The sequence below is a fragment of the Microcebus murinus genome, chromosome 18 (assembly GCF_040939455.1).
Source record: "Microcebus murinus isolate Inina chromosome 18, M.murinus_Inina_mat1.0, whole genome shotgun sequence".
In the NCBI taxonomy this organism is placed as follows: domain Eukaryota; kingdom Metazoa; phylum Chordata; class Mammalia; order Primates; family Cheirogaleidae; genus Microcebus; species Microcebus murinus.
This window is the reverse complement of record NC_134121.1, coordinates 38,468,763-38,489,665: the sequence shown is the minus strand read 5'-3', so window position 1 is coordinate 38,489,665 and position 20,903 is coordinate 38,468,763. Positions and strand designations below refer to the sequence as shown.

The 20,903-nt window shown below is 59.4% G+C and overlaps 1 protein-coding gene across 1 annotated transcript; it reads right to left on the bottom strand.

Annotated features, from left to right (window-relative positions):
- Positions 1-372: 372 nt before the first annotated feature.
- Positions 373-16,679, bottom strand: COL1A1 (collagen type I alpha 1 chain). The gene is made up of 51 exons (XM_012789741.3): positions 16,421-16,679; positions 14,776-14,973; positions 14,637-14,671; positions 14,500-14,535; positions 14,310-14,411; positions 13,475-13,543; positions 13,175-13,219; positions 12,963-13,016; positions 12,749-12,802; positions 11,862-11,915; positions 11,689-11,742; positions 11,300-11,353; positions 11,177-11,221; positions 11,010-11,063; positions 10,851-10,895; positions 10,625-10,678; positions 10,301-10,399; positions 10,168-10,212; positions 9,969-10,067; positions 9,794-9,847; positions 9,490-9,597; positions 9,355-9,408; positions 8,967-9,065; positions 8,745-8,798; positions 8,563-8,661; positions 7,971-8,024; positions 7,738-7,791; positions 7,605-7,658; positions 7,438-7,491; positions 6,939-6,983; positions 6,747-6,845; positions 6,354-6,461; positions 5,828-5,935; positions 5,567-5,620; positions 5,363-5,416; positions 5,049-5,156; positions 4,908-4,961; positions 4,737-4,790; positions 4,435-4,596; positions 4,227-4,334; positions 3,968-4,075; positions 3,811-3,864; positions 3,603-3,710; positions 3,185-3,238; positions 2,963-3,070; positions 2,583-2,636; positions 2,148-2,255; positions 1,776-2,055; positions 1,439-1,629; positions 898-1,140; positions 373-776 (listed from the first exon to the last, which is right to left on the bottom strand). The coding sequence occupies exons 1-51, from the start codon at positions 16,542-16,544 to the stop codon at positions 630-632; spliced, it is 4,413 nt and encodes a 1,470-aa protein (XP_012645195.1). The 5' UTR covers positions 16,545-16,679; the 3' UTR covers positions 373-629.
- Positions 16,680-20,903: the final 4,224 nt, after the last annotated feature.

The following is a 20,903-nucleotide window of genomic DNA, read 5'->3' as shown; positions in this document are numbered from 1 at the left end:
CCCCGGGCGTGGTGCCCTCAAAAAAACGAAGAGGGGGGTGTTGCAGGGGCCGTGGGAGGCCAGATGGCAAGGCTTCTTGGCAGTCTGAGAACTCCAGGTCCCCCAGGGTTTGGGGGTGCTGGGTGGGCTGGGGGTGGGGCCACTGGGGTGTTTTGGCATTGCCTTTGGTTGATGGGCAGACAATGCGGTGTTTCCTGTGTCTTTCGGGGAGACTTAGATTTAGGGAGCAGTGGCGGGGAGGCCCCAAGGTGGGGTGGAGAAAGGAGCAGAAAGGTCAGCGTTGGGGGATCATAAAGCCCAACGGGCAGAAAAGGACTTACCCCCTCGTGGGTCTTCAAGCAAGTGGACCAAGCTTCCTTTTTTAAAAAGTTATTTATTTATTCTTTTTTTTTTTTTTTTTTTTTGGTAAGGTTGAATGCACTTTTGGTTTTTGGTCATGTTCAGTTGGTCAAAGATAAAAACTAGGTTTGAGAGATGAATGCAAAGGGAAAAAATATTTTCCAAAGTCCATGTGAAATTGTCTCCCATTTTTTGGCTTTTTGGGGGGTTCAGTTTGGGTTGTTTGTCTGTTTCCGGGGAGAGGGGAAAGTGAGTTGGGTGGGAGGGAGCCAGGTTGGGGTGGAGGGAGTTTACAGGAAGCAGACAGGGCCAATGTCGGCTCCGAATTCCTGGTCTGGGGCGCCAACGTCCAAGGGGGCCACATCGATGATGGGCAGGCGGGAGGTCTTGGTGGTTTTGTATTCGATCACTGTCTTGCCCCAGGCTCCGGTGTGACTCTGGGGTGAGGTGGAGGCAAGGGGAGAGGGGCATTACCAGGTGGCAGCAACAGAGAGAGGACATTGCCCAAAGAACCAGAGCCCAGAGAGGGGTCCCTGCCTGGGGCCTCGGGGGACTCACCGTGCAGCCGTCGACGGTGACACTGTAGGTGAAGCGGCTGTTGCCCTCAGCCCGGATCTCGATCTCGTTGGAGCCCTGGAGGAGCAGGGCCTTCTTGAGGTTGCCGGTCTGCTGGTCCATGTAGGCCACGCTGTTCTTGCAGTGGTAAGTGATGTTCTGGGAGGCCTCGGTGGACATCAGGCGCAAGAAGGTCAGCTGGATGGCCACATCAGCAGGGTCGGAATCCTTGCCACCATACTCGAACTGTGGGAAAGGGCACAGAGTGAGGCCATAGCCAAGGCCATGCAGGAGCCTCCTGTCCTGGCCTCCCTGCCTGGGCTCCCCTGAGAGCAGCCCAGTGAACTCCTACATCAAGAAGGGACATTGTGTGCCCACAGGCACCCTGTGTCTGAGCCAGTGTCAAGGAGCGAGGACCCCGCTCCCAGCTCAGCTCCATCTATCACACTTAGCAGAGATGGAGTCCGCTCCAGACTTTCATGCCCCTTCCTGGCACCGGGCTAGCCCACTTCCTCACAGTGGCTCTAGGGTCCAGCTCACGCACCTGGAATCCACCGTTCATACTCTCGCCAAACCAGACGTGCTTCTTGTCCTTGGGGTTCTTGCTGACGTACCAGTTCTTCTGGGCCACGTTGGGTTGAGTGGGGTACACACAGGTCTCACCAGTCTCCATGTTGCAGAAGACCTTGATGGCGTCCAGGTTGCAGCCTTGGTTGGGGTCAATCCAGTACTCTCCTGCGGTGGGGCGGGCCAGGTGGAGTCAGGGGGGTGGGCGGCCAGCACCATACGGGAGGTGGGGCGAGTGTGGGCATGGGACCCTGGCATAGGGACCCTGGCATGGCAGGAGGAGGAGGAAGGGGGCAGCCAGGGCAGGCCCTCACCGCTCTTCCAGTCGGGGTGGCACATCTTGAGGTCTCGGCAGGTGCGGGCGGGGTTCTTGCGGCTGCCCTCGGGGCTCCGGATGTTCTCGATCTGCTGGCTCAGGCTCTTGAGGGTGGTGTCCACCTCGAGATCACGGTCACGGACCACGTTGGCATCGTCGGCCCGGTAGTAGCGGCCAGAATCCGCCTTCTCTTGAGGTGGCTGGGGCAGGAAGCTGAAGTCGTAACCGCCGCTGGGAGGACCAGGGGGACCGGGGGGCCCGGGAGGGCCAGGGGGACCCTGCACAGAGGAGGAGGAGAGTGGGGATTACCGGCGTCCGACAGCTCTGGGAGTGGAGGGCTGCGCGGCGGAGGGGCTGAGGGGCTACGTACAACAGGACCAGCATCACCAGTGCGACCGCGAGGACCGGGGGGCCCGATGGGGCCGGGCAGACCGTTGAGTCCATCTTTGCCAGCAGCACCAGCAGAGCCAGGGGGACCCTGGAGAGGGAAACGGGTTAGAGGAAGCCCACCAGTAAGCCTGAGGCAACCGCAGCTCTGGCGGAGAAGCCCACCATCCTCCCTGCTGGCCCGGGCTCTGCAGCCTCAGACGTGGCATCGCTCATTCCAGGGCTGGGCCAGCAAACATTGCATGGGAAGAAGGGGTGGGGTGCGGGGAGGCTGAGGCCTGATCAGACTGTTTGTTCAGGACTCTTCTCCCCTTCACCCATGCCCTGTCCAGAGAGGCGAGGGATCCAGGCAAAGGGCCCCAGGGCAAGCCTGGGTTTGGGGACCAGGAAGAGGAGATCAGTTGAAGGTATGACGTACTCGGGGACCGGCAGGACCAGAAGCTCCAGAGGGACCTTGTTCACCAGGAGAGCCCTGAAGGATAGAGACAAAGGCGGTTCAGGCTCAGTGTGGGTCACATGCAGCTGGGAGCTAGCTGGGGAGGCAAGGGGCAGCCCGTGCCCCCTCATTATGCTGGAAATCTGACCCCAGGTGTCCCTAGGCTGAGACTCCTCCCACACTCTCTCTCTGTGAGCACCTCACCCTCTCAGAAGAGACTTGGAAATGCCCATGAATCTTTAGACCCCAGTCCCCACTAGGGAAGAATCATAATGACTATCCAGAGGGGGAAACTGAGGCCAAGGGTCCCTCCACCATCACACACACAGCACAGGGACTGGGGAGGGGCTAAGTATACTCACAGGAGGGCCAGGGGGACCCTGGAGGCCGGAGAAGCCACGGTGACCCTTGATGCCTCTGTCGCCCTGTTCGCCTGTCTCACCCTTGTCACCACGGGGGCCTTGGGGTCCCTAGAAGAGACGAGGGGACCGGCCATCAGGTGGAAGTTCTGCCAGCATCGGGCAGCACACTGTCCACATCTGCATAAGGCTTCTGAGGGCAGGGGGACACAGCAGGGCACTTACAGCAGGGCCACGGGCACCAGCGGGGCCGATAGGACCAGCAGGACCGGCAGGACCCTGGGGAGAGCAGGGAGAGTGTTAGGGCCTGGCCAGAGGAGGCCGACACTGGGGTCCGGCATGGCTTGAGCTGTGGGATGAGACCGGCTGGACCCTTTTTCCCCACATCCTTCCCACTGCGGCATCTCTCCTGACCCCTGGTAACCTCCCCGGAGCTGGGCCAACTCCACTCCCAGGGGTGGGGGACCGGGAGCTGTCTGGGAAGGGGGCTTTGAGGCTGAGCTGCAGCTCTGTTTTCTCGGGGAGGCTGAGGGCCTGGCCATCTTGCAAGACCTCCCTGCCTCCCCGGCCTGGGGAGAGCCAGATATCCATCCCTGGGCCGCTAGGCCTGGCCACAAACAGGGAGCTGAGCCCAGCTACTTACGGTCTCACCACGATCGCCGCTCTTGCCGGCAGGGCCGACGGGGCCGGGGGCACCAGGAGCGCCGGGAGCGCCAGGGGGTCCAGAGGGGCCTGTCTCACCACGGTCACCCTGGGACGGGAGAGTAGGGGCTGTGGGTCAGCCCTGGCCAAAGGCCTGGCTGGGTGGGGAAGTGGTGGGCAGGGCGGTGGCCCCTGGTGTGGCCTTTTACCTTGGGGCCAGGAGCTCCATCTCTTCCGGGGGAGCCTTCGGCACCAGGAGCGCCCTGGGGGGAGAGGGGAGGGGAGAGTCAGCAGGGGAGGGGGGCTCAGGCCAAGGCCAAAATGGCCCTGCGGAGGGCGCTGGTGCAGGGGCTGGGGACTGCTCACCTCACGTCCAGATTCACCAGGGGGTCCAGCCAATCCAGGGGGGCCCATGGGACCGGGGGGACCACGTTCGCCACTTGCTCCAGAAGGACCTTGTTTGCCAGGTTCACCCTAAGGGAGAAGAAAGTGTCAGGCCAGGGATAGGGTGAGGGAGGGCTCCAGAGGACCCCCAGGACTGACTCTGTCCTCACTGGTGCCCCCCCACGTGCCCTCCAAGTCCTGTGATTTTGCTTGGGGTCCCCAAAGGTGAGGGGGCACTCACAGAGGGGCCAGGAAGACCAGGGAAGCCTCTTTCTCCTCTCTGACCAGGCAGGCCGACCACACCACGCTGTCCAGCAATACCCTGAGGTCCGGGAGTACCAGGAGCGCCCTGTGGGAGGCAGATGGGGGTGAGGTGACCTACAGCGGCTCAGGGACAACCCCCAGCTGAGGACACCTCCGAAGCTGCAGAGATCTAAGCTGGCACTTACAGCAGGCCCGTCAGCACCAGGGGAGCCTTTCTCGCCAGCAGGGCCAGGAGGACCAGGGGGACCAACTTCACCAGGACGTCCAGCGGGGCCAGTCTCACCACGGAGGCCTTTGGAGCCTTCTTTGCCAGCAGGGCCAGGAGGGCCGGGGGGTCCAGCATTTCCCTGGGTGGGGAGAAGAGGGGATGTCAGACTCCAGAGTGCTCTAGAGCATCACGGAGGCCTCAGTCGGGTCCACCGTCCCCCTGACAGCCTGGGCCCCCCGCCCCCGACCCAGAGCAGTGGCCTCCACCACGGAGACTTACAGAGGGGCCGGGGGGACCAACACGGCCAGCAGCACCAGGGAAACCAGTAGCACCCTAGCAGAAGAGAACACAGGGGCAGTCAGAGGGAGGACAGCCAACTCACCTGACCCAGCTGCCCTCACCGCGGGACGCCGGCTGGGAACAGACCGCAGAGAGGCGAGTGATACTCACAGGGGGACCAGCGCTGCCACGAGCACCTTTGGGTCCAGGAGCACCAACGTTACCCTGGAGGAGAGCACAGAGGCGTCAGGCCTGGGCTGGCCCCGGGTCTCGGCCTGCAGCATCTCGGGGCCCAGACGATGAGCTACTCACAATGGGACCAGGGGGTCCAGCGGGTCCAGCAGGGCCAGGGGGACCAGCATCGCCTTTAGCACCAGCATCACCAGGTTCGCCTTTAGCACCAGGCTGGCCGTCAGCACCCTGGGGGCGGAGGGAGGCGGGGAGTGAGGGGGGAGGCAGGCGGCTCTGCGGGCTGGGGGAGGTTCCACAGACTGGAGGCCGGAAGATGGAAACAACTGCTCCCCACCCTCTGCCCCGACTCAGGCTGACGCCTCTGTCCTCATTCAGGCCCTCAAGGTCCCAGGTCTCAGGTGATGATGGAAGATGAAGGGGGTCTTGGTACTCACAGGGGGTCCAGCGAAGCCAGCAGGGCCGGGGGGACCAGGCTCACCACGGTCTCCCTAGAAGCAAAGGAGGCAAATCGAGAGATGCCCTGCCATGGAGGAAGGTGGGATGGGTGGAGTGGAGGAGCCAGGGGTGGGGCAGAGTCAGGGCCAGAGGTCACAGGCAAGGGCCAAGTGTGGGGTCTTAACTGGGTGTCATGTACTTACGGGGGCTCCACGAGCTCCGGTGGGACCAGCAGGGCCACTGGGACCAGTTTCACCCTGAGAAGGAGGGATGAGAGACTCGGGGTCAGGGGTGTGCCCTGGGTACTCCTGGCAGGTGACCCCAGGAGAGCATCCCCTCCCTCCGGGTCCCTCCAGCTTCCTGGGTCGCCAGCTTGGTTTGGCAGGACCTCCCCCGCCCCAGCAACACCCAGGCTTGCTGGGGAAGCTGTGTGTTAGGGAAGAAGATGGAGGCGGCCACCTCACCTTGTCACCAGGGGCACCAGCGGGGCCAGGAGGACCGATGGGGCCAGTCAGACCACGGACGCCATCTTTGCCAGGAGAACCATCAGCACCTTTGGGACCAGCATCGCCCTAAAGACATGGAAAAGCCTGAGACTTCCAGTGCGGGGCGAGGAGGTGACCTACAGTGTTCTGCTTGTGTCTGCGACCCCTTGAGAGGCCCTCCCCAGTTCCCTGTGCCAAGGGATCAAGGTCCTTTTCCGCTGAAAGGATTCTGGGGGTTCTAGTTTAAGAGGCCCCGACTTGTGTGGCAGGATGAACAGGGAGCCTCACCAAGGAGACGCCCCCACCTCTCATATCACCATGGTGACTCATGGAGAGAGAAGGGCCTGGATCGCAGGTAGAGGATTCATCAGCACAGAGGCCAGAGGGAAGAAGAGAGGATCCAGAAGAGGGAAAGCCCAAGGGGGAGAGAGAGATGCTGAGGGATCTAGAGCCAGGAGAGAAATGGGAGCACAAAGGGCTCAGGGGAGTGGGAGGCTGAACTTACTCTGTCACCCTTGGGGCCGGGAAGACCAGCTGCACCACGCTCACCAGGCATTCCCTGAAGGCCGGGGGCGCCCTGGCTACCAGGGGCTCCGGGGGCACCAGCATCACCCTATGTGACAACAAAGAAGACTGGAGTGAGGCCTGGGGTCCCTGGAGTGGGCGATAGCCCCAAGCCCCCTCTCGCAGGCTTGGTTCCAAGGCCAAAGACAGGCACCAGCTACGAGGAAAGACCCATAGCCCAGACTTGAGGCTGCACATGGACCCCCACCCTGGTCTTGCCTCCTGCCCTCCCGCATTTCCGTGGCTTTGGTCATAGCCAGCCATCCCCTGCCGCAGGAGGGGCGAAACCTGGTCCCCGGGCTGCTTGCTGGAGCCCCTGCCGTGCTGGCCTCACCTTAGCACCATCGTTGCCAGGAGCACCATTGGACCCACGGGGACCAGCAGGACCAGGGGGACCCTGCACACCACGTTCTCCAGGGAAACCTCTCTCTCCCTAGAAGGGAAGGACAGGGCATGTGACAGCTGCTCCAGAGACAGGGCCAAGCACAAAGCATCTTACGGGAACAGTGAGAGAGGCTCTACTTACTCTTGCTCCAGAGGGGCCAGGGGCACCAAGGTCTCCAGGAACACCCTGAGGGAGGGGGAGGAACAGGCGGTGAGCAAACTCTACCTGGGGCCACCCCATTAGAAAGAACTTCTGTCCTTCCTTCTGGGGCCTGGCCCTTGGGGACCGTGATTAGAAAGGGATGCTCTTCAGCACTGAACTGAGATTATCCTGCACAGCCCTCTACTCTTCCTTGGGGTGTGTCAAAGGCCTCCCCTCTCCCCAACTTTGTACCAAGAGTTATAATCAGAAGGGCTGAGGGAAGTCACAGAGTATTCCAGCAGCTCTGGAAAGAAGTCACCCAGACTAGAGCCATGAAGCACCCTGCTTCCCTCTGTGTAGTTCCCTTCATGATAGGAAGTTCTTCCTGGTGTCTAACCTCAATCCCTCTAGTTGATAGTCGCATGATTAGCTAGGAGCAGAGCCTGTCCCTCTGTGTGTTCTGTATCCCCCACCCTTCTGGATGATGGCTACCTCTTACCTGTTCACCAGGTTTGCCTGATTCACCGGGAGGACCAGCGGGGCCAGGGAGACCCTGAAGGTGGGAAATGCGGAGGAAAGAGGGAGGGTTTAGGATCTAGAAGGGAACAAAGAAATGTTTCTGCGCCTCCACCCTCCCCCAGAACCCTGACAGCCATGAGACCTCACCTGGAAGCCGGGGGAGCCGGCAGGGCCTTGTTCGCCTCTCTCTCCAGCGGGACCCTGTGTGGAGAGAGTGCTGTGGTCACAGCAAGCTGACAAGAGGAGGGACAGGGGGTGTCTGATCATCAGGGACACTTACAGCAGGGCCGGGGGCTCCCTGAGCTCCAGCTTCTCCGTCTTTGCCAGCAGGACCCTGTGGGGGAGAGTGAGGAAGAGTTTAGGGGGAAGGCCCAGCGCAGCTGGAGGAAGGGCAGGTGGCAGGGCAGGTAGTGGGTCCAGGGACAAAGCAGACTGCAGGGTGGCTCCTGGTGCCCTGTTGAGGGGCTGTGGCCAGGGGCAGGAAGGGGACAGGGACCAAAAGGAGATACTTACAACAGCGCCAGGGGGTCCGGGAACACCTCGCTCACCAGCCTTGCCGGGCTCTCCCTGTGGAGGAAGGGTTAGGCTTCAGGGAGCTGAAGTGAGACGCTGGGGCCTCCTGGGTCCCTCCTGCTTACTTTAATGGAAGTTTTTAGGGGCTTTGTTTTCCACAGACTGGGCAGGCCCCTGGGGATGCCTTTGCTGGCTTTTCTTGCTTGGTCCCTCAGTCTGTCCCTGGGCCCTCTCCTCCCAAGACACCCCATCAGGCTCCTTCTCCCTGTCATGTGCCTGTTGTGACCTGCACTGCAATGCACTCTCACCTCCTCTGGTATCTCCTTCGGAACCTCAAAGAATCCCCCAAGATTTGGAGGTGACTACCATATGAAAGGCCCATCCGATGCCCATGTGTGTGGGGGAGGGCCACCAATAATACCCATCCGCAGGGACAGGGCAATGAACGTGGAGCCTGGAGAAGTCTCTCATTTTGCGGATAGGGAGACTGAGACCCGGATAGGGACAGTAAGTCACTGAGTCCAGAGCCCAGGACTCTCGCCTCCCAGCCATGTCCGTCCCAGCTTCGCGTCGCTGCTCACTGACTACTCACAGCAGCACCTTTGGGTCCAGGGAATCCCATCACGCCAGCCTGACCACGGGCACCAGGGGGGCCTGGGGGTCCGGGGCGACCGTCTTGACCAGCGGGACCCTGCGGGAGGCACGAAGGTGGCAGTGAGGACAGAGGAAAGGCAGACAGGAGAGCGGGAGGGGCGCAGGGGCAGGAATACTTACAGGGGGGCCGGTTTTGCCATCGGGACCAGGACTGCCGGGGCTGCCAGTGAGACCCTAGAGGGGAAGCAGGAGGTGTGAGTCGGGCGGGGGAGGAGGCTGAGGGAGGAGTGGGGAGGACTCCAGAGGGCAGAGTCCTGGGCCTGCTCCAGAACACTTCATCCCAGACCCCACGCAGGATGGTCAGGGGCCTGGCGGAGCTGGGCCAAAGGGCTGGGGTCTCACCTTGGCGCCGGGCAGGCCAGCTTCACCGGGACGGCCAGCTTCACCAGGGGCACCTTTGGGGCCAGCAGGACCAGGAGAACCACGTTCGCCAGCAGGACCCTGGTTGGGAAGAAATCAAGGAACAATTAGGGTCTCAAGTCTGGGCCTTTCCCATGGGCCAGCCTCTTCTTTCTTTTGGAGAGAGGGGGCAGCTGGTTCAGGTGGGCTTTGAGGGGCATTGGTGGGGGTGGGACAGTCCAGGTGAGGCCAAGTGTGAAGCAAGAAACACACACATTTGCAGCCACCGCCTGGAGCACTAATGGCTAGGGCTGGGGGTGACGACGTGGGAAGAGGACGGTGATGCCCAGGGAGCGGCAGGGTCAGCCTCCCAGCCTCAGAGAGACATTACCTTTGGACCAGCAACACCATCTGCACCAGGGAAACCGCGGCTACCAGGTCCACCCTGTGGGAGAAGAGGAGGCCAGTGAGCTCAGGGACACATTGGTGGCAGAGAAGGGGGGAGGGATGGCCAGGGGGCACGTACACGCTCGCCAGGGGGTCCAGGCAGGCCAGCAGGTCCGGGTTCACCTCGGGCTCCACGTTTTCCTTCTTCGCCAGCAGGGCCAGGGGGTCCTTGAACACCAGCAGGGCCCTGGTGGGGGCAAGGTGGGGGCGGCCTGTGTTGAGGGCCCATCCTGGTGCCAGCCCCAGAGCCAGCCTGAGGCTGGGCCTCCAGTGTCAGGGGCTCCCCCAGAAGACTAGGGGCTCCCATTCCTCCCTGGAGCTCCCTCAAGGGGTCCACAGGGCAGGGCAGGCCAGGCTGCAGGGAGGGTGCCAGGGGGACTTACGGGCTCTCCCTTGGCACCAGCGTCTCCTTTGTTGCCGGGAGCACCGGGTTCACCCTGCCAGGGGGAGAAGACAAGCCGAGAGTTGGGGGGGCTCAGTTGGCCACATCTTCTCTCCAGATGAGGGCCACACCAGAGCCAGTGCACAGGGTGGCAGAAGGGAGAGGTTTGTACTTACACTGTTACCCTTGGGACCAGGAGGGCCGCTGGGGCCCTGGGGACCAGAGGGGCCTCGGGCACCAGGGAAGCCAGGAGCACCAGCAATACCAGGAGCGCCCTGTGGGGGGCAGAACAGACAGCTGAGCCCAGGAGCAGAGGGCACGGAGCAGGTGGGGAGCGGGCTCCAGGGCAGGACTGACACCTGGCAGGATACTTACATTGGCACCTTTAGCACCAGGCTGTCCGTCAGCACCAGGGTTTCCCTGTGGCACAGAGAAAGGACGTTGAGTGACAGGTAGGAACTCTGAGGTTGGTAAGTGGCCCAGGGGACACTGAGAAAAGGACACTTACAGCAGGGCCAGCAGCACCAGCAGGGCCAGGGGGGCCGGGCTCACCACGCACACCCTGGGGACCTTCAGAGCCTCGGGCTCCTTGGGGACCAGCTTCACCCTGGATCAGAAGAAAGGACGTGTCAGAAGCCACCTTATCTCTGGATGGCAGGAGGAAGGGGGGACAGCAGCAGGAGACCAAGAATCAGGGCTCTAAGATCAGAGGACAAATGTGTTGGAGCATGGGCTTCTCTCTTGCCACTCTGGGTCCCTCTGGTTTGGGGAGCAGGGAGATACCTGCCCCTTGGCCTGTTCAGGTCATGCGCAGAGAAGGGCAGAGTCTCACCTTAGCACCAACAGCACCAGGGAAGCCAGGAGGACCAGCGGGACCAGTGGGACCCTATGAATGAAATGGAGATGTTAGCAAGAAGGAAAGCGCAGCTTCAAGTCACACCTGGCACAGAAGTCCTGGGTTTCAGACGAACATGGGCCCCCTGCCCCCATGTCAGCCCTGAGAGCTGACAGAGACCCCTCCCCACTCCCAGGCACTGAGGTCCAGGGGCCACACTCACAGGGGGGCCAGCAGCACCAGTAGCACCATCATTTCCACGAGCACCCTGCAGGAGAGAGGGAAGCCTCGGTTACACCCACTGAGCACTGGACAGTCCCTGTAGCTTCTGGGGAACCCCTTCCGGAGCCCAGGGATCCCCCAAGGGGCCAGAAGTACTTACAGCAGGGCCAGAGGCTCCAGGGCGACCTCTCTCACCAGGCAGACCACGGGGGCCCTGCCAATCAAATGAAGACAAGTCAAATGAGAGGGGAGACAGCCCCTTCCCCTAGCCTCCATCTTGCCCCTGTCCCCTGCTCGGCCCTTCCCTCTGGACCCAGGCACACTCACCATCTGACCAGGGGCTCCATTTTCACCAGGGCTGCCGGGCTCACCCTACAGAGCAGAGAAGAGAGTGAGGAATTCCTTCATGTGGGACAGGTGGAGGACCATGACATTCAGACAGCCTCTTACCTTGGGACCAGCAGGACCAGCGTCTCCCTTGGCACCATCCAAACCACTGAAACCCTAAGACAGGAGGGAGGGACAAGGTGAGACCCTCAGGAGGGGAGGACCACCTTGACATTCACCCAGACCTGAGAAAGAGCCTTGGGAGGTCAGCACTGCCATCCCCCATCTCCGAGCTAGACCGAACCCTACTGGCCCAAGATCTCACCCAATCCCTTTATGGGGACTTCTCTGCCATGGAGAGAAGTGCTTTTGGATGTCTACTCTATATCCCTTGGGACTTCTGTAGCTGCCACCCGCCAGGATGCATATCAGGATCCTTTGGGCTGATCCAGGGGCTGGAAAGGTGGGATGCCAGGGACTTTGGGGTCTTAGATGACTCAAAGGGGACTTACTCTGTGTCCCTTCATTCCAGGAAGGCCAGCTGTTCCGGGCAATCCCCGAGCACCCTGGAGAGAAAAGGAAAGGAAAACATGGAAGGGCCATTAGAATGCATCACTGTGGTCCCAGCTCCCAGACGAAGCCCCAGTGCAGCGAAGCCTGGGGTTTAGCCGGAGCCCCTGCTCACCTGAGGCCCAGGAGGCCCACGCTCACCAGGACGGCCGGGTTTTCCAGCTTCTCCCTGCGAGGAAGAGAAAAGGCCATGATGCCCACGGGGCTCCGGGGTTGGAAAAAGTAGGGAAGGTCTCTGTCTTCTTGAGATTGTTGCAAGTCAGGTTTAGGGGCCCAGAATCTTATCTTTGAATCTAGAGCTCAGTTTAAATTTACTGTGGAACCTGTGTTTGGTGAAATCTGAGCCCCTCCAAGGGAATTTCTGTTGATTTCTGTCACTAGCATTTTTTTTTTTTTTTGAGACAGAGTCTCACTTTTGTTGCCCAAGCTAGGGTGCCGTGGCGTCAGCTTAGCTCACAGCAACCTCAAACTCCTGGACTCAAGCGATCCTCCTGCCTAAGCCTCCCAAGTAGCTGGGACTACAGGCATGTGCCACCATGCCTGGCTAATTATATATAGTTTAGCCAATTAATTTCTTTCTATTTATAGTAGAGACAGAGTCTTGCTCTTGCTCAGACTGGTTTTGAACTCCTGAGCTTAAGCAATCCACCCGCCTCAGCCTCCCAGAGTGCTAGGATTACAGGTGTGAGCCACTGTGCCCAGCCTTGTCATCAGCATTTTGATCTCACCATCTGTGCGCCAGTTTGCCCTGAGGGACCAGGTGGGGATTGCTTTAAGGTGGCTGGGGTAAGGGAAGGAACAGACTCCCTGTTGGGAGCTGAGGGAACACACCCCACTAAGGGTAAATGTCATTGTTCAAGGGCAGTCCCATGCATCAGGGAGAACTTGCCCTCCTGCCTCCGGGCATCACCCCCAAAAGTGGTGGGGGCACTAGAGTGGCAATTATGACCCAATCATGGCAGTCATGGGGTCAGATGGCATCTTCTCATTGGGACTACTTACATCATCTCCATTCTTGCCAGGGGGGCCAGGGGGACCACGGGGACCCATGGGACCCTAGAGAAGATAGGAAAGTTGGTTAGAATCCCCAGAACAAGGGAAAAAGAAAGGGAAGGCTGGGGTTGGAAGGAGGTGCTGAGGAAGACCCCGGGTTGCGGGGTCCTTCAATAGGAGAAGCTGTGTTTGTAGAGCGAGTATCTGTATAGAGAGTACTTACTGAGGCTCCAGGCTCGCCAGGCTCACCAGGGGGACCTTGGAAACCTTGGGGACCCTAGAGAACAAGGAGAGAGGTGTGGGGTTAGAAGGGAAGGCCGTCCTTTTCCTATCTCACCAAGAAATCTCTGAGCACCTTCCCTTCCCTCGTCCCAATCTTCACCCCAAAACGCCAAAGCCCAAGGAGATATACATAAAGACCGCCTAGATACTCACAGGTGCACCAGGGGGACCAGGGAGACCACGAGGACCAGAGGGACCCTAGAGAAGGAGAAGAAAGAGGGGCCACGGTGATTCCCTCTGCAGGAAAGCACAACATGGTCTAGTCTTGTGACCTCCCATTTGTGCCTGTTGGGACCACTCAGTTGTCCTGCATCCTCTCGGGACTCTGAGGTCCCAAAGGTGGTCTTTACCTCCCAAGCCATCTATGCCAGCCCCATAGGCCAATGCTGGCCTGTCTCCTCTGGTTCCACATCTCCTCCTCTTCCATCACCCGTGCTCCCCCTGGTGGCTCACCATGGGGCCAGGCACGGAAATTCCAGTTGATTTCTCATCATAACCGTAAGACATCTGGGGAGCAAAGTTCTAGAAAAAAACAAGAGAAATCAGGGTCAGACAGAAGACATCACTGATAATGGAAAAAGCTGACATCATGTGCTTCCTGATGTGATGTACAATAACACTGGACAACAACATTGCTTGTGAAATAGTCCCACCAAACATGCATCACCTAAATCTAATCCAATCAGACAATCCCCAATTGAGGGACAGTCAACAAAACAACTGGCCTATCTCTATAAAAACAACTGGACTCTTCAGAAACTTTCAGTGTTGTGAAAAACAAAGTCTGAGGAATGTTCCACATTCATGGAAACTAAAGTGATGTTACAATTAGCTGCAATTCATTATCCTGGATGGGACCATGGGTCAGGGGAAAAAATTCTATAAAGGACATTACTGGGATATTGGTGAACTTTGAATATGGACTGTACATTAGCTAACAGTATTGGATCAATGTTAAATTTCCTAAATGTAATTATTGTGCTATGGTCACTCAAGAGAATGCTCTTATTCTTAGGAAAAACTCTCTGAAATACTTAGGAGCAAAGGGGCATGATATCAGCAACTTACTCTTAAAAGGATCAGAAAAAAATAATGATGTGTACACATAAACAGAGGCTAATAAAGCAAATGTGAAGGGTATATGAGAGTTCTTTGCACTACTCTTGCAACTTTTCTGTACGTTTTAAATTATGCAAAATGTTAAATTATGTCATCTGCCAAAAACCAAAAACAAAATGGGAGAGAGGACACACAAGGCCTCCCATGGGTGTCCGGACACTCCACTTACTCCTCCGAGGCCAGGGGGTCCGGGAGGTCCGGGGGGTCCGGGAGGTCCGGGAAGTCCAGGCTGTCCAGGGATGCCATCTCGGCCAGGGGGGCCTGAGGGTCCCTGCAGGGGAGAGGGCGGGCCAGGGTGAGCTGGCCAGGAGCCACGCCCACCTGCAGCCCCCCCACAGCGGAGAGCGTGCAAGGCTTACCCTTGGGCCTCGGGGGCCAGTGTCTCCCTTGGGTCCCTATGAGGTTGGGGCAGAAGAAACAAAAAGAGGCTGAGTTAGAGAAGGGAGGACCTAAGGAGTCACGGGCGGGATGGTAAAAGTGGAGGAGAGAGGATTACCTCGACTCCTATGGTTTCTTGGTCCGTAGTTGACTCTAGGATGACAAGAGATGCGGGTCAGAGGCAGGGTTTGTTAACAAGACACAGGGCGCAGGGGCGCCCCGACCTCCCCCACCCCAGCCCCGGAGCTGAGCTGTACCTGCGCCATCGGGGCAGACAGCACAGCACTCGCCTTCGGGGGGTTTGACGCCAGGGCACTTCTTGGAATCGTCATCACAGACTACCTCATCGCACAACACTTTGCCGTTGTCGCAGACACAGATCCGGCAGGGCTCAGGTTTCCATACTGCCCGGTCATGGTACCTGAGGCCGTTCTGTACGCAGGTGACTGGTGGGACTGGGGCAAGTGGGGAAGGGGCGGGCTGTCAGCAGCGCCCGAGACCCCCGCCTCGGGGCTCCAGGGATCCCAACCCTACCTGTCATTCTCCTCTGTCTAAGAGACACACTTAGATTTTCCACTTCCCGCCCCACCCCCCTTTCCCCAAATCCTTAAAAGCTCGTCTGCTCCTCATCAGCCCCAGTGACAGCGCCGAGGCTCCCGGCCAGGGCGGCTATAACTCTTTCCAGTTCCCAGGAATTTAAACAAAAGCTTTAGGCCGAGGTTGCTTCCAACTCAGCCCATTGGCGCTGAAGCCAAGTGAAATAAAAAGCCGTGGGGGTGGGGGCTGGGGGGCCGGGAGAGAAGAGGAGGGGCCCCATCGGGAGAGAGCCTCGCAGGGAGCGGTGGGAGGAGAGAAGGGCGGCCCAGCTGTCAGTCCGCCCCCGTTCGCCCGGCAGGTGGGATGGCGTGGGCGGGGCTACGGGAAGGGGCGGGGCTGACTGGAGTTGGGTCCCGCCCAGAGACTTGAAATGTACCTCGAAAGTAGGGTACGCCCTAACCTCCTGCGCTCGTACATCGTAAAAGCCTGATCTCGGGGTCAGCCCCGCCCCCCCCAAAGCCAACCAGTGCCTCTGGTCACTTCTTAGTCAAAGAACCAAAAAGTCCGCAAGTGGTGACGACGTAGCGAGCCACGCCCACCGCGCTAGCAGCTACCCGCACGGCCACGAGGTGGCGGGCCACGCTAAGCGATGGGGACGGGGCGGGGCCAAGCGATGGGGACTTGTCATTTCTTTTAGAGGCAGGGGCTATCCCATCCCCGGCTTTCCTTCCCAGATCTAGAGGTGGGGTCCACTCCTGGCAAAAGCAGGCTTCCCGCTGCAGCTCCCGCGCCAGGAAGCTCGGTACGGAGAGGCGCAGTGCTCAGTGCGGACCGGCAGGGGGCGCAAGGACCCCGCCCTGCCGGGTCCGCGCCAAAGTTCTCATCTCCAGCCCGCCCCCTCTCCGCGCCCCCTCCCCCCAGAGCAGCATCCCCGCGGCCCGGGGAAGGCTGTCTCGCCTGCAGAGAGGGCAAACAATCTTTCCTTATGAATCATCCCACTGCCTTCCTGATCGCTTTCACAGCTCGAGTTCCAAATCCCCAGCTCGGCGCCCCCATCGCATCTTCGACGTACTTTCCCCGCATCCCGCGCCCAGGTCCCCACTTTCCCTGTTGCGCGCTCGGGACTCTCCTGTACCAACTCACGCCGCGCTCCATCTTCACCCCCCGCTCCTGGGAGCGTTCATCTCCACCCTCGTCCCCGGGTGTGAGCTCCCTGCTCTCCCAGGTCGCTAAGGAAGAGTCTTCGCCGTCTCCCTTCCATCCCCGAGTCTCCGGAGCATCCCGAGTCTGTTTAAGCCGCGGCCCCGCCACCAAGCTCAGGGCGCGATACCAAGTAGCCCTGGACCCCCAGAGTTTGGGACTTACTGTCTTCGTCTTGGCCCTGGACTTGGCCTTCCTCTGGGACGACTTGGCCTTCCTCTTGGCCGTGCGTCAGGAAGGCGGTGGCCGCTAAGAGGAGCAGGAGCCGGAGGTCCACAAAGCTGAACATGTCTAGACCCTAGACATGTAGACTCTTTGCGGCTGGGGTGGGGGTTAGCGTCCGCTCATGCGTGGCCTCACACTCCGCGTACCTCCTGCTCCGACCCCGAGGAGAAACTCCCGTCTGCTCCGACGACTGGCCAGGGCCCCTTTTATACCATCCCGGTGGAGGACAGGGAGGAACCCTGCCCCTTGGAGAGGGGGAGCCGGCCGCCCGTCCCGCAGCCAATCAGAGCTGCCTGGCCCGGCCCCCAATTTGGGAGTTGGAACGGAGAAGGGAGGAGGAGGGAAGGGAAGGGAAAGGAAGGGAATCCACCCCACATCTCCCCCCTTTGCAGCGCTGCCTCCCCAGCCCCCTCCCCAGCCCAGCCTGGGCCAGAGGTACTGCCGCTGGGGTGCAGCTGGGTCCTCAGTATAGCGTGGGCTAAAGCGTGGGTAGGGGTGCCCCTTCTGCTTTCTCCCTGGAACCCCCAATCTGGAGGTGGAATTGGGGAGCTGCGTGAGGAGCCTTCCAAAGTTGGAAAGGTTGAGGGTGATTGGAAGAGGGTCCTCCAGGCCATGCTTCATTCACCCGCCTGACATCCTTGGCGGGAGCTAAGGACTAGGTATAATGAGGTCAGCTGGGGACCTCTCACAAACAGGACAACCAGGGCATTAAAAAGATGTGCTTGTTTGGGGGTGTCTTCTGGTGTGGTTGGGATATAGAGCTTAAGAATATTTGGGGAAGAATTTAGAGATTCCTTTATAGACATTAAAGACTCAGATACTTAGGAGGAGGGGTGCTGGCAAGGGGGCTTTTATTTTGAGGATGTCAATTCTTCTGCCATACCTGAACTCCAAGAGAGACTCAAATGCCCCCCTCCAAACCTCGGGCCTGATTGAGAGAGATGGTGGAGGAGTGGGGGGCCCTGAGGCACAGGGTGACAAACTTGACTAAGTGGTCTCCCCAGAAGGAAGCTTTGGCGGTGGGTGATGGGCATCAGGGGCAGGGAGGAGGATTGCTAGAGCTCAGAGGTGTGGACTGGGGGTCCAATCCCCTACAAGCTCATCCCCCAAACTCTTCTACCCCAGAGTTGGGGAGTGAGTTTGTAGAAGGTCTGTGATCACTGGTGACTTAGAAAAAGGTTTTGTGTCTGCCATGGTTGTGGCTAGGGGCTAGTTAGAGACCCTCCTACCCAGCACAGTCAAATCAGAGAGAACGTGGGTGGAGGTCACTTGGCCAGAGAGGGTGTCCTTCTGGGAGCTGCATAAAGCCCTTTCTCTGGTTGTACCTGGACTCAGGGCTAGGGATGTGTGGGAGCATTTGGGTGTCTGGGTGAAACTTGCCTTTGGGGGTTTGGGATGGAATTGCACAGGGGGTTGAGCGACCTTATTTTAGACCTGTTTCCCATGGCCTCTCCTCTTCCCTGAAAATCCAGGCCATTGCTCTCTGTTCCTGGAACCAGGCGAGAATCATCTGTACTCTGAATGCAGATGGGGACCCCAAAACAGCAGGCTATATTTGGGGAAGATGCCTCTAGAAGTCAGTGTCCACCCTTCTTTGTGTCCTGACCCCCCAATAGTGTTTGTTCTACCTCAAGCTCAAACTATCCAGGCCCCTCATTCTGCCAAAGTGGTGGTCTCCTTGCAGTGCTCCATTCACTCCTCTCCCTCCTGTGCAGCTCCCCAACCCCCATTGCTCCAGAGCTGCAAACGTGGAAGCGGGGAGTCCCGCCTCCCCCAAACCATCCAAGATTCCATTGCCTCCCCCCGCCCCTCCGCCCCTCTCCACGCCCTCCCCCAGCTGGTTTTGTGCAACGAAGGCAAAGGAAAAAAAAGACCAAGGGAACAGAAGGGGAGGGAGCCACGTCGCCGGCCGTGGGCAGCCAGGACGAGCGGTGCGGGTGGGGCAGGGAGGGAGACTGCAGGGGCTATAATTAAAGGGAAAATATAGAGTTTCCAGAGAGGCAGGGCTGGAGACGGCAATAGAGGGACGGGCCTTCATCAATTATCTCGACCATGTGGCAGCAACTTGTGGCCCAGGATCTGCCCCCGCCTAGTGCCAGCGACTGCAGGGCAGGACTGGGGGCTGAGGTGCTGAGACGGCAGTGCCTGGACCCACCAAAGTCCTGTGCTCCACTGTGGGTCAGTTCCAAGGAGGCCCCCGTCCCTAATAGGGCACAACGGACCTGTCCCTCAGAGGAAACAGATACTCGAGTGGTGGCCTCGGATGGGGTGTCACAGGCCTTGGTATGAGGGTTGGTGGGACCTGCCCTCCTCTCTGCTTGTTAGTTTTGGTAGCAGAGGTAGCTGCTGCCTGCAGCCCCCCCCCACGTGCTACCAGTCCCAGCTCTCCCACGCCCACCCTAAAGAAGAGATGAAGCCACTGAGGTGTGAATTGGGGGTGCTATGTCATGGGCTTGGGCTTCTGAAGGCTGTTTGGGGACCCCTAGGATTGGGGCTGTGTGTGTGTGGTATGTGACAGCCACCACCCCAATGCCCAGTCCCAGGCCTTCGTCCCAGCGGCTGAGGCAGACGGTTTCCAAGCATCCTTTACACGTGGCATAGGACTGAGGCTCAGGGCCTCTTCTGGTACTTTTCGACTTGAAACGCTTGGCGGACTCCCAGCTCGAAGATGTGTCTTTAATTTCAGCAGCATGACAGTGAGAGGAAGAATGTGCTTGGGGTCTCCTCCCAGCCTGGCTGGACCTCCCTGGCCAGGACTGAGGGCTGGAGACTGGGGGCGGGCGCTGGGAGGGGGGAGGAGGGAGCTTGGGCCCGAGAGGGGAGGAGATGCCACCTCATCTTTAGGAAACTCTGAAGCTCTGGCTTCTTGTGGAATGTAAGACTCTGTCCGTCACTTATAGTGGGGGGAACAAAAGCCAAAGTCTCCTCCCCCCACCCCCAAGAAATGGTAAAGTCATCAGCAGTTAGGGAAAAAAATTCCTCAAGAAGAAAAACAGAAAGAGGAAAGTGCTGAGCTCTGAGTTCTCTCACTCTCCAAATTTCCCCAAGTGCCCCCCAAAGAAGGAGGGGAAAGGCCTGTGCTCTCTAGGTCCCCCCAGCCTCCAGAGCTCCTCAGGCCCCAAGGCTGGACTCCATGGTGTGGGACAAGGGAGAAGAGCACAGCTGGAAGAGGTAGCCCAGGTGTCGGTGCACCTGGGGAGGCATGCTCCCCTGCCCCGCACATCCGGGCACCCTTTCCCGCTGCTGTGGCCCCAGTGGAGGTTCTGTTGCCTTTCCTCCCCATGCCGACCCTCCAGAATGCTTCCCTGCCCCCACCCCTGGCCCCAGACTGGTGATGGAGAGAGGGTTCTCAGGAGAGGGGCCGAGGAGAGAGAAGGGGAGAGGTCTAAGAGTGATGCTACAGCAAGGGCCATGGGTACAAGGCTCTCCATATGTCCCCATTACAGAGCCTGGCATGGCTCCTGTTGAGGGACCCAGGAGCAGAGTCTGGGGGACAGACCCCAGGTGTGTGGGGGGGCCCACTTCTTCCCTTCCCTTGGCATTGGACAGTCTGAGCCCGTTGCAAAGTTCCTTAGCCTCCTGGCACAGCTCTGTGCTTCTCAGGTCTCCAGCCCAAGCTCTTAAGCCTGCTGGGGTCTCCCTCCCTCCCTTCCTCCCTCCTTCCCTTCCTCCCTCACCCCATTCCTCCTTTCCAGGTTTAGGGAGAAGAGGATGCGTTCAGTTTTGTCCATGTTGCGTGCCTGTGAGATATCCAGTTGGACATGTGGAGGAAGCCCTTGGGTGCCTGGGTCAGGAGTTCAGAGGAGAGACAAATGTGGATCCCCGGATGTTGGTAACTGAAGCCGTAGGTGTGGATGGGGGCAGGAGGCTGAGGGCTGGCTCCGCAGGCTTGGGTAGAGGAGGAGGAGCCCGCACAGGAGACAGGATAAGGGTGGCCAGAGAAGAAGGAGGGCAAGGAGGCCAGGGATGGATCGGAGTGTCAAGAATACAGAGGGATGAAATTGCTCTAGAAGGAGGGAGAGCTCTATGCTACAGCGAACTAGTAGGGTGAGGTGTGAAACATTCCCTGGATTTAGCAACATGGCGGTGATGGGTGCCCCCAGTGTGAGCTGTTTTGGTGGAGAGAGGGACCAGGAAGCCAGACTGAGGTGGGTTGAGGAGGTGTGGGGGGTGGGGAAGTGGGGTCAGGGTGCAGGGGACTCCGAGGAGGCCAGCTGTACCAGCAGTAGAGCAAACCCAAGCCTCCTCCTCCTCCTTCTCTTTCTTTCCTTGCACCCCTCACCCCTGTCCTGTCTTGCTTTCTGTCCCTGCTGCCCTCCTCTTTCTCTTCCCTGTGACTTTGCTCCTCTCTCCATCCTCTTTCTGGAGCTCTTTTTCTGGATTTCTCGTTTTACTTTTTTGCTCTCCCTTTCCCTTTCCTCTT

Coding starts and splice junctions, on each gene's coding strand:
- COL1A1 (XM_012789741.3), bottom strand. CDS start 16,544: ATGTTCAGCTTTGTGGACCTCCGGCTCCTGCTCCTCTTAGCGGCCACC. Junction 8,799..8,966: donor CTGGCCTGCCCGGCGCCAAG/GTGAGACCCCAG, acceptor CTTCCCCTCTAG/GGTCTCACTGGCAGCCCCGG. Junction 5,621..5,827: donor CTGGTGCCCCTGGTGACAAG/GTGAGGTGGCCG, acceptor CCTCCTTCTCAG/GGTGAAACTGGTCCCAGTGG.